The sequence below is a fragment of the Leopardus geoffroyi genome, chromosome E2 (genome assembly GCF_018350155.1).
Source record: "Leopardus geoffroyi isolate Oge1 chromosome E2, O.geoffroyi_Oge1_pat1.0, whole genome shotgun sequence".
Taxonomy (NCBI): domain Eukaryota; kingdom Metazoa; phylum Chordata; class Mammalia; order Carnivora; family Felidae; genus Leopardus; species Leopardus geoffroyi.
In genome coordinates this window covers 25,764,718-25,780,126 of record NC_059335.1, presented here as the reverse complement: position 1 = coordinate 25,780,126, position 15,409 = coordinate 25,764,718, and the positions used below count along the sequence as shown (strand labels likewise).

Genomic DNA, 15,409 nt, shown 5'->3' with positions numbered 1-15,409 from the left:
GATTTATAGTGTCTTGTTAATAGTAATTGTTGGAATTAATTAGAGATGAACGTTGAAAAGAATGCAGATATTTTACCCCAAGTGTAGATATCAAAAATCATAGGGGCTCCAGGGTGGCTCAGACAGTTAAGTGTCCAACTTCAGCTCAGGTCATGATGTCACAGTTCATGGGTTCAAGCCCTGCGTTGGACTCTGTGCTGATGACTTGGAGACTGCAGCCTAGTTTGGATTCTTTGTGTCCCTCTCTCTCTGCCCCTCCCCCACTCATGCTCTGTCTCTCTCTCTCTCCTCTCTCTGTCTCAAAAATGAATAACATTTTTTTTTAAAAAATTTAAAATAATAGAAAGTGCCTTATATATATATATATATATATATACATTTTTTTTTTTTTTTTCTATACAGATCCTAACAATATGACTGTACTCAATAGGACTTTTCAAGATGAACCACTAATTATGGAGTAAGTATGTGCTTGCTACCGTTTGAATGATTTTAAACTTAAAAACATAAAATTTCTCACATAAGAGACTATTTTGCTACATGGCATTGACACTAAATTCATTCTCCCTTTGAAGGTGATAGAGGCTGGTACTTGATTAAATGATATTTATCTGTCATGATGGAGGGAAAAGAAAAATGAAATTCAGTATTTTGGAAAGAGGAAGAATTTTGTGTTTTTGTTTTTGCTTCAGTAGCTTTGAATATCTTCATTATGGATCTGTGTTGATTATAGCCATGTCATTACTCAAAGAATTAAGGTAACTGTTTCAGGGTAAAACTATCAGTGCTTGATTGATAGATATGAATGGTATGGGATTTCTTCCAGAAATTTAGACAGATGTCTATATTAAGGAGAAACTTACCCTTTTTTAATGTATTAAAAAAATTTTTTTAATGTTTATTTTTGAGAGAGAGAGAGCTGAGTGGGGAAGTGCAGAGAGAGGGAGACACAGAATCCAAAGCAGGCTCCAGGCTCTGAGCTGTCAGCACATAGCCTGACACAAGGCTCAAATTCAGGGACCGCAAGACCATGACCTGAGCCAAAGTCCGACGTTCAACCAACTGAGCCACCCGGCACCCCAGCTTATCCTTTTTATAAAGCTCTTCCTTAGTGTTATTATTCCTCAAAGTACACTCATGTACCAGGATAAATGTAATCCAAATTCCTGTCAGAATTTTTGGTAATGACACAGAGATCATTTCGAGAGCTAAAGTAATGTACAGCCACATTCTTGTTTTCATTGTTGCCTTTCATACAGTTATTAAAATAATAATCATATACCAATAGGTCAGTGGCAGTCAGAAGTCTGAACTATAAATCCATAAAGACCCTCAGCTTGATTTCATTTATAGTTGTGTATATTTTCATTGTTGTTGAAATAATCAATGGCCAGTATGAATTTTTATACCAGCTGGGAATTACTTTTGTGGGTTATTTCTCCTCAGCCCATCTAAACTAAACAGTTTGGGTCATGATTCTGAAACATGTACTGTTTTCTTACCACTCAAGAATAGGGTAGGTTATGCAGAAATTACAGACAACCCTAAGATTCTACAACAACAGTTTATTTCTTACATCTTGTGTCTGTCCACTGTGGGTCAGTGGTAGGTTCTGCTCTGTGCCATCACTCAGGGTATATCAGAGGCTCCGTCGTCTGTGGAGCTGGACCATCTGAAACACATGTCTCATTGCTACTACCAGCTTAAAGAGGGCTGGAGGTCCAGTAATAAATAACAAACACTTTGGCCTAGAAATAACACATGTCTGACACTTTTGCTGACATTTTATTGACTATAGCAGAAACTGGTGAGCATTATGATTTCTACCACACCTCCCAAAGGTTATTTTCCTTTTAAAGCTGGAACATGAGAATTTTATGAAATAGCTGCTTAATGTTTTTAATGTTTTCTTTTCAGCTTCAATGGTGATTTAATTCCTGATGTATTTGGTGTTACAAATGAATCCAGCCAGCCACAGATATTATTGGGAGGGTGAGTAAACATGATTATAACCATGTAATTAATTGTACTTATTGCTGTTACAGGAACTATGTGTCTACGTAAACTGATTGCTTTAACCATTAGGGAAAAACGTAGCTCATTGGAAATCCATGCTCTTAGAGATTTGGTCGACATATAAGCTTTCTCACACAGTTTTGGATTTGATCTGCAACTGCTCTCTTTGTAAAGCCAGCTTAATCCATTTATCCTTCTGGAAATTAGAGATACAAACTTTACAGGTCCCAATTTGAATGTTCATTCATTGTTTTTTAGGAAAGATTTAATTTGAACAGAATGGATACCTGCCGTCTTGATTGGATTCTCCACATTAGTCATTTTATCTCTGAGCCTTTTACTGATAAGCCTGTTCCTTCTTCCTTTTATTTGTTCACTGAGCAATCAATAATTGCCTAAGAATGTAAACACTCCTCTGAGCTCTGGAAATTTTTCCAAGTATACTTTATCCTTGACTGACATGTATGCTGGGATTCTCTCACTATCCTTGTGTGCCATTCTTTGGAAAATCTGTTTGGAATTTTGCAATTCAAAGATATAATTCCTCTAGACTTAAATAGAACTGGCCTCTTAACATTTATAGCAAGATACTTTTCATGAGATCCCTTCAGCTTGGTTAATTTTTTCTGTATCTGATAAGCCAAAAATTTAGTTTAAGAATGCAGAACACATTTACTTTTTTAACTTTCCAGTGAATGTGGAGAACTACCTTTATCATTCTGTCTTTCCCAAGTGTTTGGAAATCTAACAAATTTCCTTTGTGTGTTTTGGAAAAGTTGTATCTTTTTATATGTACCTTTTGAATTGTGGTTGATAAGCCCATAGATGAGTAAACTGTCAAAATTTAAGGTATTATGAGAAGAAAATGTTACATTTCCTATCACTTTTTCTGAAGGTTTTCTTTTTAAAAATTTTTTTTTAACGTTTATTTATTTTTGAGACAGAGAGAGACAGAGCATGAACGGGGGAGGGTCAGAGAGAGAGGGAGACACAGAATCTGAAACAGGCTCCAGGCTCTGAGCGGTCAGCACAGAGCCCAACGCAGGCTCGAACTCATGGACCGCGAGATCATGACCTGAGCCAAAGTCGGACACTTAACCAACTGAGCCACCCAGGCGCCCCTTTCTGAAGGTTTTCAATGAAGAATATGGGTGTTTTGATGCTAGGGAGAATGACCTTTGAAGGACTTACTGTGATCTTGAATGAGAAACCTGTTTTTTCCCCCAAACTTTGAAAAAGTTAGAAGAGAGCCCTGCTCTAGAGACCAATTGGATGGAGATCTTGCTTGTTCTGTTGTGGCCCTGTCTAGGGGAACTGTATGTGGGTGGGGTTGGAGGAAGGCACAGGCCACCCCTACCATGGCAAGCCCAGCTTATTTGCCTTGGGCTGGGACTATTCAGGAAGTTGTCTTTTTCATTTCCTCTCTTTAAAGGCATACATGTGGGGGGCGCCTGGCTAGCTCAGTCAGAAGACTGTGCAATTCCAGTGTTGTGAGTTTGAGCCCCACATAGGTATAGAGATTACTTAAATAAAAACTTAAAAACACAAGTAAATAAAGGCATACATGTGATTGAGAACATGATGGTAACTTCTGGCCTGCTTTGTTTCATGGTAATTTCTATTTTAGTCAAAGAAATACTTGGAATACCTTTAATATGTCATTTGATCTTAGAAATTGAAAATTTTTAACAGCTGTTGTTATTAATTCAGAAAGGAAAGCTAATAATGTCTTTATGGATTTTCCACTTAATCCACAAGAAAACTATTTAGAGTATCATGTGATAGTGTCATAGCTTATTTACTTGTTCCGAATTCTGCATTCATTTTTTCTCTGTCGCTTCCTAAAAAACGATAGCTTTTAAAACTTATTCTGCCTGGAGAATTCACTTTCACTTTTATTCACTTTTATTTTTTAGACATTATATTCTGACATACTTTAGTACACTGGAGTAATATAGTAATATCCTGGTATTTTTTGATATTTCTCATTTAAACTTTCATACAGATTAAACAATAATAGCTAACTGTATTATAAGTAACAAGTTTGTATCCAAGATATTTTAATTCCAGTTTAGAGAATGAAATTATATAACTTGGCAGAAAAGAATTCCTGTCAGTAGCATTTTAGGATAACTATAGCCTGGCAATATCATGATTCAGATAACAGAAAGCTGAATATGTCCCTTTGGGAGCAACCATTAATGTGTGACTAAAATAAGAAAATTATATTTAGGCCATACCACTTTTACAAATACAGACATATGTACAGGTACATAAGTGAAAAAGCCACAGCATTGACATTTGGGACTTTTCATGTGACCTCTGATTGGAAACCCAATCTTATTTATCAAGAAATCTAACCTAATTTTTGCAACTTAAATATTGTGTTTTATGGGCACAGTAGACCCAAGATTATCTTAAATTTAATTAAATTTTGCCAACACCTTAATTTTATGGGAAATTTGCAATGATCTTTAAATAGAGTGCTAAATGCTCCCATAGGATTGTGCTGAAAAGCCCACAGCTTGTAACCTAGTCCAGTTAGGAATAAGAATAGGAGATTGCCCACAAGTAAAATTAGCATTACTGATTTGGCTGGAGTAAAAGTACATATGGTCAGTCTAAGAAGACAGTGGTAATAGGCAAAAGAATCCCTTTTCATTGGCACAGTGGGGGCTATCTAACAGGGACAGGAAGGATGCTGAATCTACTGAGGTGCCAGAGATAACTGTGTTAAATGGTCAAAGGTGAGGCTTTGGTTTGTGTCTCAACCCCACTTTATAATGACTTGAAATAACGTAGTCATGTGTCATATTACTTAAAAATAACACCTACCCATTAAGTGTGTTATGGTGGCTTTTGCAATGATGTGAGGTTATGATCAATGAGCATTTTCTATAAAAGGGAGCTTGAAACTGATGTTGCAGAAACATTCAGAATATTAAGTATTGAAGTGAAAACATTTGTACTTGTAATTTTAATCAAAGTCAAATGTAATATTAGTCTTTTCAAATTCTGTGACTCCTGTACTGAGTTCAAACACATTTCTGGGTCAGGCCCAAGTTGTATACTTGGGAATATTAATGTAAGTATGTGATAAATTGCCATACTCTGTTTACTTCACAAGTGATTGCATAAAAATTTTGAATGAATATTAGTGGCACTGAAAGCAGCCATTTTTAACTGTTAGGTAGATGAGTAATTTTCCTCCAATGCCAAAAAATATATATATATTTTCTGTTTAAATATAGTTAGCTAGTCTCAATCCAAGAGGTATAAATCCCTATTTTTCCATGTAATCTTTTCTCACTTTATACCAATTACTGATTTATTTAATCCCCTTCATTTTTACTGCTGCTCCTTTTGTTGGCTTGCTGATGCATTATGGAAAATATTGCAAATAATTGTCTTTAATGAAATGATATTGTGTTACAAATCTATTTTTTGAAAAAATATGAAAGTTAAAGATTTATAACACAAAAGGAACCAAATGATCAAGGCAGCTTTTAACTTTGTAATTAGCATTAGTATTCATAATCTTGACAATAAAAGGTAGCTTGAGATGATTCATATTTTCAGATATGAAAATACTCTTATTCCCCAAGTAGCCTTCATCCCTTCTCACCTTATACACCGTTTATATTTGGAACATTGTTTTTGAATGGAATGTATTAGAACTTGAGAAATTAGTTTAATATTGGTATTTCCTTAGAATCAGTACAACAGTTTTCTAACTTTCCTCTTTTCCTAAAGAAGCTTTTTTATTGGAGATAAATTCATTTATTTTCCCACTGTTTCTCATCTAAATCTTTTTCCTTTCAAAATTAAGCCACAGAAATAGTGAAAAGCTTTATGAGATGACAGAATTTTATATGGTGTGACTATTTCAAATGGCATGTTACTTAAGGATCCCTAATGTTATTTTTCTGGAGTCCCACCAGGAACTTTTTGAAAGAGAGAAAGCAGGGGAGAAGGGGAGAGGGAGAGAGAGAAAGAATCTTAAGCAGGCTCCATGTTCAGCGCGGAGCCCAACATACGGCTGAAAATCACGACCTTGGGATCATGACCTGAGCCAAAATCAAGATTGGGGCTTTATTTTCAGAGACCTTTTCAGGGGTCAAATGACCCACAATTCTCTGGTGATTAATGATACTGCTTTGTTTGAGGTATTGGTTGACAGTATTGTATATAAGTGAATTTTTGTTTGTAAATGTATGATTTAAGATGTTTTGGGGTTTGTTTCTTTTTTTATTATTTTTAATTTATATCCAAGTTAGTTAACATATAGTGTAGTGATTTCAGGAATAGAATTTAGTGATACATCACTTACCTGTAACACCCAGTGCCCAACCCAGCAAGTGTCCTCAATGCCCCTTGCCCATTTAGCCCATCCCCCCCACCCACCACCCCTCCAGCAACCCTCAGTTTGTTCTCTGTATTTAAGAGTCTCTTACAGTTTTTCTTCCTCCCAGTTTCTGTTATTTTTGCTTCCCTCCCCTTATGTTCATCTCTTCTGTATCTTAAATTCCACATATGAATGAAGTCATAAGATATTTGCCTTTGACTTATTTCGCTTAGCATAATAAACTCGAGTTCCATCTATGTTGTTTTAAAAGGCAAGATTTCATTCTTTTTGATCACCAAGTAATATTCCATTATATATATACACATATATATAATGTCACGCTTCATATGCAAAGTATATGCATTATGTGTATATGTGATCTATATATGTGTATATACATATATCACCTCTTCTTTATTTATCAATCAGTGAACATCTGGGCCCTTTCCATACTTTGGCTATTGTCAATAGTGCTGCTGTAAATATTGGGGTGCATGTGCTCCTTCAAAACAGCACTCCTGTATCCTTTGGATAAATACCTAGAAATGCAATTGCTGGTTCATAGAGTAGTTCTATTTTCAATTTTTTGAAGAGCCTCCACACTGTTTTCCAGAGTGGCTGCACCACTTTGCATTCCCACCAGCAGTGCAAAAGGGTTCCCCTTTCTCCCCATCCTCACCAAAATCTATTGTTGCCCAAGTTGTTAATTTTAGCTGTTCTGACAGGTGTGAGGTGGTATCTCATTGTGGTTTTGATTTGTATATAACTGATGATGACTGTTGTTGAGCATCTTTTCATGTGTCTGTTAGTCATCTGGATGTCTTCTTTGGAAAAGTATTTGTTCATGTCTTTTGCCCATTTCTTCACTGGATAATTTTTTTATTAGGTATTGTGATAAATTCTTCATAGATTTTGGATAGTAACTCTTTATCTAATATTTCATTTGTAAATATCTTCTCCCATTCCATCGGTGGCCTTTTAGTTTTGCTGATTGTTTCCTTTGCCCTACAGAAGCTTTTTATCTTGATTAGGTCCCAATAGTTCATTTTTTCTTTTGTTTCCCTTGTCTCCTGAGACATGTCAAGTAAGAAGTTGCTGCAGCTGAGGTCAAAGACATTGTTGCCTGTTTTTCCTCTAGGATTTTGATGGCTTCCTGGGTCACATTTAGTTCTTTTCAACCATTTTGAGTTTTTTTATATGTATGGTGTAAGAAAGTGGTTTCATTCTTCTGTATGTCACTGTTCAGTTTTCCCCACACCATTTGCTGGAGAGTCTGTCTTTTTTCCATTGGATATTCTTTCCTGCTTTGTCAAAGATTAATTGTCCATACGTTTGTGGGTCCATTTCTGGGTTCTCTATTCTGTTCCATTGGTCTGTGTGTCTGTTTTTGTGCTAGTACCATACTGTCTTGATGATTACAACTTTGTAATACATCTTGAAATCTGGGATCGTGATTCCTCCAGCTTTGGTATTCTTTTTCAACATTACTTTGGCTATTTGGGGTCTTTTCTAGTTCCATACAAATGTTGGGATTGTATGTTCTAGCTCTGTGAAGAATGCTGGTGTTATTTTGATAGGGATTGCATTGGATGGGTAGATTGCTTTGGGAGCCTTGTAGAATGAGTTTGAAAGTTTTTCTTCCATTTCTATTTTTGGGAACATCTCCAAAAGAATAGGTGTTAACTCTTCTTTAAATGTTTGGTAGAATACCCCTGGAAAGCCATCCGGCCCTGGGCTGTTGTTTGTTGGGACATTTTTGATTACTGATTTAATCTCTTTACCGGTTATAATGGGTCTGTTCAGTTTTTCTCTTTCTTCCTATTACAGTTTTGGGAGTTTATATGTTTCTAGGAATTTGTCTATTTCTTCTATATTGCCCATTTTATTGGCATATATTTGCTCATAATGTTCCCTTATTATTGTTTGTATTTCTGCAGTGTTGTTTGTTTGTGATCTCTCCTCTTTCATTCATGATTTTATTTGGGTCCTTTCATTTTTCTTTTTGATCATTCTGGCTAGTTGTTTATCAATTTTGTTAATTTTTTCAAAGAATCGGCTCCTGTTCTGGTTTATTTATTTATTTATTTTTCTTTTGATATCATTGAGTTCTGCTCCAATCTTTATTATTTCCCATCTTCTGCTGGTTTTGGGCTTTCTTTGCTGTTTTTTTCCATCTCTTTAAGGTGTAGTGATAGATTGTATATTTGAAACCTTTCTTCCTTCTTTAAGAATGCCTGGATTGCTATATACTTCCCTCTTATGACTACCTTTGCTACATCCCAGAGTTTTTGGGCTGTCTTGTTTTCATTTTCATTGGCTTCCATGTACTTTTTAATTTCCTCTTTAATTTCTTGGTTAACCCATTCATTCTTTAGTAGGATGTTCTTTAATCTCCAAGTATTCATGGTCTTTCCAAATTTTTTCTTGTAGTTGATTTTGAGTTTCATAGTGTTGTGGTCTGAAAATATGCAAGGTATCATTTTGATCTTTTTGTACTTGTCAAGGGCTGATTTGTGACCCAGTATGTGATCTATTCTGGAGAATATTCCATGTGCATTCAAGAAGAATGTGTATCCTGTTGCTTTAGGATGAAATGTTCTGAATGTACCTGTTAAGTCCATCTGGTCCAGTGTATCATTGAAAGCCATTGTTTCCTTGTTGATTTTCTCCTTAGATTATCCATCCTTTGCTGTAAGTGGGATATTGAAGTCCCCTACTATTACATTATTATTATCAGTGGGTCTATTTATGTTTGTGATTTAAGATATTATTCTTAAGGTTTACTCACTTTGCTTTCAGTTAAATCTTACAATTTTTAGATATGTATTTGTAGTAATCATTCAGAAAGATAATCAACTTCTTTTGAGAAAGCATAGTTTTATAGTTTCTGTGCAAATTTTGATAGTAACAAGTCATTATGAATACTGATGATATTTTTAAATGTCTTGGCTTCAGCCTCTTTCCATTAGTATACATCAAAGTTTTGTTTCCTTCTTTGAGGGTAAACTATTTTTATATTTCATTATTTCTTGCATATGTATTGAAAAAAGTCCACTTTAAAACAAGCATAGAATACACTAAACTGTATACTTAAAAATGATTGAGGTGCTAAATTTGATGTCATGTACATTTCACATAGTAAAAAAAATTGGAAAAAGAAAAACATAGAGAAACTGGATACACAGACTTTGAATAAGATTAGTAATACTGTTCTAATTTAGTGTAAAATGAGTCAAAATAGTTTATTATTTCTGAAAATACAGGTTAAATCTCTTTCATTAGATTTCTATTGCACTTTTAAAAAATGTATTTGCTATTCAGAATGCCCTACAAATACATGATTTTTACCAGTATGCAGGCCTAGGCTCTAAGCTGTAGTTCCTGTGTTCCACAATGGTCCTGAGTCAGTTCAGCTGTGCAGGCCTATGCTTCCCTTCAGACTTCCTATCCTGTTGTTGTATCTCCCTGCCCTAGGAACTATAACAACTTGGCATGTCTCCTAGATATAATATTATGATGCATACTGTATGGAGGTAGGAATACTGGGACAAAGTAAGAATATGGCTGAAAAAAAATCTCCATATTTTCTCCTATGGACGTGTTATTTCTGTGAGGTCCTTAAGATTTACCTGGTCCATCCCACACCTTTGAGTTCTAACACAGACCCAGCGTGTGTGAATGGCCCATCACATGTTGCCAGGGTAACTTTATTCTCCAGTGATGCTTCTTGATCCACCTTCCCTAGATTCTGCTCCTCACTGTGCCCCTCCAGGAGAGGCATACCATGGGGTTGCACAGCTTATCTGAGACTTGGGGCTTGGGGTTGGATGAGCAAGGAAGAGAAAAAAGAAAACCTTAAACAGGCCTTTTGGTAACTCTGGGCTTGGCACTTTACCTCACTTGTCTTATATTTTTTTCTCACAGCAGATAATTTGTGAGGCTAAAGAGGCTCTTTCAGGGAGGCTGCTTAAAGAGGCTAATTCAGAGGTGAAGTGACCATTACAAGCTTGGAATATAAAAATAAGTGGTAGATCTGGGATTTGAATCTTGGTCTTCCAAATTCTAAAGCCTGTACTCTTGCCTTTATTTCTGTACAGCCATTACCATTGCTGTAGTCACAGAGGGCCTTTGGTGGTGCTCCTACATGGCTGGCTTGGACTTCCTCATAGCATAGTGTCTGTTTTCTAAGAAGGAGCATTCCGAGAGGTGTAGGTAAAAGCTATAGATCTCTTCCAGATCCAGTCCTAGAAGTTAAACAGCATCACTTGTGCTGCATTCTATTAGTCAAAATAGATAAAGGAACTAGCTAAGATTCAAGGGGATTGGAGGATTATAGACTACCTGTATATGTGGGCATGGCAGAATTGAAATAATGTGATCATCTTTAGAAATACAACATAGTAGTCTGTGTGTATTTACTTTACCATAAGTGAAGACCTACCAACAAACATGCAAACAAATCATTTAAGTAAATCACTTTCTAGATCCTCAGGTTCAAAGGTACTCTTACCCAAAATTGAGATGCCTGAGAATGTACCTGTTTTCATTATAACTTTCTCCTCCTTCATATGAGAATGCCATATTCCTTACCCTTCCTAAATTTTACTGATGCATTTCCTGGAGAGTAAAAACCCATAGGGCACCAAACACAGCTATACTAAACTGTTTCCTATATTTCTGTTTCATGATACCTATGTCACTTAAGATGAAGCTTGGCTGCAGAAGGGAACATTTTGATCCACAGTGAGATATTCTGAATTCAGATGTGGTAGAATAGGGTTGTGGGAGTAAAGACAGTTTTTGTTTTAATGACTTTGCCTCTTCCATTCCATGGCTATTGTCAAAAATCTGTTACTGTTGAGAGAGCCCTGGGAGAGCAAAGCAAAAAGCATCCATAATAAATACTGAATTCCACAAAGCAGACCTTTCAGCTTTTCTTAGTACTCTGTCCCTAGGATACAACATTAACTGGAAGAAAGGTAGTTTCATCCCAATGTAGTTTTAGATGATGACAGTGATTATGTTATATGTGACTGGAATGTTCTCTTGGACTACCAAACGTATGGATGAAACTTTTATATAATTTCCTTCATATTTGGTATGCATTTTTCTGTCATGTAGCTGAAACCTATTTTATCAAATCATATCAAGAAAATTCCATTTGAAGTCAAGCATCTCATTATGTCTTTTTGGGACGTTTATTATTTTCTTTCTCTTAATAAAAATTAAATTTACATGCTGGCTCCTGAGCCAGGTAATTTTTTGCAGTATATACCTTTCTCATTTATTAAAGTCATAGGAAACATTTCTTCTATTGAAAGAAATGAGAAAAAACAGTGTTGTTTCTCATTTTTATACTCAATTTTTTTTTATTTTTTTATATTCAACTTTTATTGAATTATTCCAGACCAGAGGTCAATATTCATGCACACTTAATGAAGAACTAACTTCTTTTACCATGCTTCTTGTATTATAAATTATTTTAGCTATATTGCATTGCTGTGTTAATTGAAAAACAGCGTGTTGCCTTACTGCCTTGTTTTTATTACCTATTTTATAAAAATAGGTCAGTTTTATAAGAACTATATTATTTTAATCTTGACTGCTTATACTTTTCTCAGCTTTTTTAATCATATTCCTTGAAAGATGTGTTAACACACACACACATATGTGTGTGTATATATATATATATATATATATTTTTTTTTTTTTTTTAAAGAGAGAGAGAGGGGGTACAGTGAGAGAAAGAGGGAGAGCGGGAGAAATCCAAGAGGGTCAGAGAGAGAAAGAGAAAGAGAGAGGGAAAGGGAAAGGGACGCAGGACTCACCTGACATGGCACTTGTGCTCACCCAACTTGGGCTCGAGTTCACCCGACACGGGCTCAAACTCACAAACCATGAGGTCATGACCTGAACCGAAGTTAAATGCTTAAGTGACTGAGCCACTCAGACGCCCCATATGTATTTGAATTGAAAAACTGAAGTCAGACTCTGATGGAAAATGACATTCATTTGGCAGTGAGAACTGGCTTTGCTAATTGGATTATACGGCAGACATTCTCCATAAATAGAATGAATTAATTCAGCAGTTCTAATTTGTTTTTTACTTTTATTATGGAAAATTTAAAGGTATGCAAGGTACAGAGAATGGGACAATTAATTTGCTTATAATGTACCTGTCAGGCAGTTACACTTATTTATCAACACTTGGTCTGTCTTTTTTCTTTCACATCTTCCCCTCATTTCTCTCTTCTAACCCACAGCCAAGATATTTTTAATCTATAAATATTTCAATATCTATTTATAAAGTATGTCTAATATTTTAAAAATATATAGTCTCAATATTTTTACCATACCTAAATAAGAATCATCTTCGGGGAGATGTTTTAAAACTTTATGAACGAGATTTCTTAGCATTGATATCTATAAAGATGAAGAGTAGGAATAGACTTTATACTGACTACTGTCTCATTCTAGTAACGTCATGTTATTATAAGGATGAATAATGTATTTTAAAGTCCTGGTCACCTCTTCAAAAAATGCATTTCTAATAAAATTTTACATTTTGTTTAATAAATTATCAAACTATATAATAGGTGTTTTCATCAGTTGTACACTAATAGTTAAAATAATTCAACTGCAAAGAGATCTCTTTTAATACTTGGATATATAAACAAAACCAACTTAAATACCAATTTTAATTTGTTTATCAATTTGTAGACATACATTTCTTCATAGATGTATGATAGATATAGTGACCACTAAAATTGCTTCAGATATGAAAACATTTTGGTTCATGATAAAGTTCTCTAAGAGATGGAATAGAATTACAAAGTCAAGGATAAAGGGAAAGGTGTATAATTAAAGAAGACCTCATTCTCATATATTTTTTTTAAGTCTACTATAGTTAACACACGGTGTTTTATTAGTTTCAAGTATATAATATAATGATTCGACAATTCTATATTCAGAGCTCATCAAGATAATTGTAATCAGGGTGCCTAGGTGGCTCAGTGGGTTAAGCATCCGACTTCGGCTCAAGTCATGATCTTGCGGTTCATGGGTTTGAGCCCCACTTCGGGCTCTATGCTGACAGCTCAGAGCCTGGAGCCTGCCTCAGATTCTGTGTCTTACTCTCTCTCTCTCTCTGCCCCTCCCTCACTTGGGCTCTGTCTCTCTCTCTCTCTCTCTCTCTCTCAAAAATAAACATTTTAAAAAAATGTCTCTTTTCACCTGTTTTACCCATCCTCCATCCCCCTCTGGTAACCATCAGTTTATTTTTTATGTTTAAGACTCTGGATTTTTTAATTTATTCTTTCCTTTTTTCTTTGGTTTGTTTCTTAAATTCCACATGTAACTGAAATCATGTATTTGTCTTTCTCTGACTGACTTAATTTTGTTTAGTATTACACTCTAGTTTCATCCATGTTGTTGCAGTAGGCAAGATTTCATTCTTTTTTAAGGCTGAATAATATTCTATTATATAAATATACCACATCTTTATCCATTCATCTATCAATGGGCACACTGGCTGCTTCCATAATTTCACCATTATAAATAATTCTGCAACAAATCTGGGGGTGTCTATATCTTTTCAAATTAGTGGTTTTGTATTCTTTGAGTAAATACCCACTAGTGCGATTACAGGTAGTTCTATTTTAATTTTTTGAGGAACCTCCATACTCTTTTCCATACTGGCTGCACCTGTTGCATTCTTAGCAACAGTACACAATGGTTCCTTTTTCTCCACATTTTTGTCAATACTTCTGTGAAAAATGCTGTTGGTATTTTCATAGGGATTGCCTGAAGTGCGTAGGTTGCTTTGGGTAGTATGGACTTTATAATCATATTGGTCCTTCCAATCCATTAACATGAGCTATCTTTTATTTGTGTTGTCTTTAATTTCTTTCATCATGTTTTATAGTTTTCAGAGTACAGGCTTTCACGTCCTTGATTAAGTTTTTTCCTAGGTATTTTATTATTTTTGGTGCAATTATAATTTGGATTGTTTTCCTAATTTCCCAATTTATCTTTCTGCTGCTCCATTATTAGTATATAGACATGCAACAGATTTCTGTGTATTGATTTTGTATCCCGTGACCTTACTGAGTTGATTTATCAATTCTAGTCTAGGCATTTTTTTCTATGTATAGTATCACGTCATTTGCAAATAGAGAAAGTTTTACTTCTTCCCTACTGATTTGGATGCCTTTTATTCATAAACATAGTCTGATTGCTGTGGCTAGGACTACTATTGCTATGTTGAATAAAAGTGGTGAACAGCTTGTCTTGTTCCTCATCTTAGGGGAAAAGCTGTCAGTTTTTCACCATTGAATAGGATGTTAGCTGTGGGTTTTTCATATATGGCCTTTATTATGTTAAAGTATGTTCCCTCTAAACCTACTCAGTTGAGGTTTTTTATCATGAATAAATGTACCTTGTCAAATGCTTTTTCCATGGCTATTGAAATGATCATATAGTTTTTATCCTTTCTCTTATTGTGATATTGCCAATGTTGAACCCCTCTTGCATCCCACACTTGATTGTGGTAGATGATTTTTTTAATATGTTCTTGGGTTCAGTTTGCTAATATTTTGTTGAAGATGTTTGCATCTATGTTCATCAGAGAATATTGATCTGTAGTTCTCTCACTCATTTTAAGTTTTTATTTAAATTCCAGTTAGTTACCATAAAGTATAATATTAATTTTAGGTATACAATATAGTGATTCAATGATTCCATACATCACCCAGTGCTCATCACAAGTGCACTCCTATTCCCCATCATCTGTTTAACCCATTCCCTCACCCAGCTCCCTTGTGGTGACCATCAGTTTGTTCTGTATACTTAAGAGTCTGTTTCTTGGTTTGCCTCCTTCTCTTTTTTTTTTTCCCCTTTGCTTTTTTGTTGTTTCTTAAATGCCACATCTGAGTGAAATCATATGGTACTTGTCTTTCTCTGACTTACTTCACTTAGCCTAATACTCTCTAGCTCCATCCATATTGTTTCAAATGACAAGATTCTGTTCTTTTTATGGGTAATATTCTA

At 35.1% G+C, this 15,409-nt stretch overlaps 1 protein-coding gene across 2 annotated transcripts in view; it reads left to right on the top strand.

Moving 5' to 3' along the window:
• The window catches only part of ITFG1 (integrin alpha FG-GAP repeat containing 1), a 347,243-nt gene that overhangs the window by 9,712 nt on the left and 322,122 nt on the right, over positions 1-15,409 (top strand). For both annotated transcript variants that reach the window (XM_045442649.1, XM_045442650.1), the window contains 2 exons: positions 403-460; positions 1,918-1,992. In XM_045442649.1, the coding sequence (XP_045298605.1) occupies positions 403-460; positions 1,918-1,992 (133 nt within the window). The remainder of the gene's footprint in view (positions 1-402; positions 461-1,917; positions 1,993-15,409) is intronic.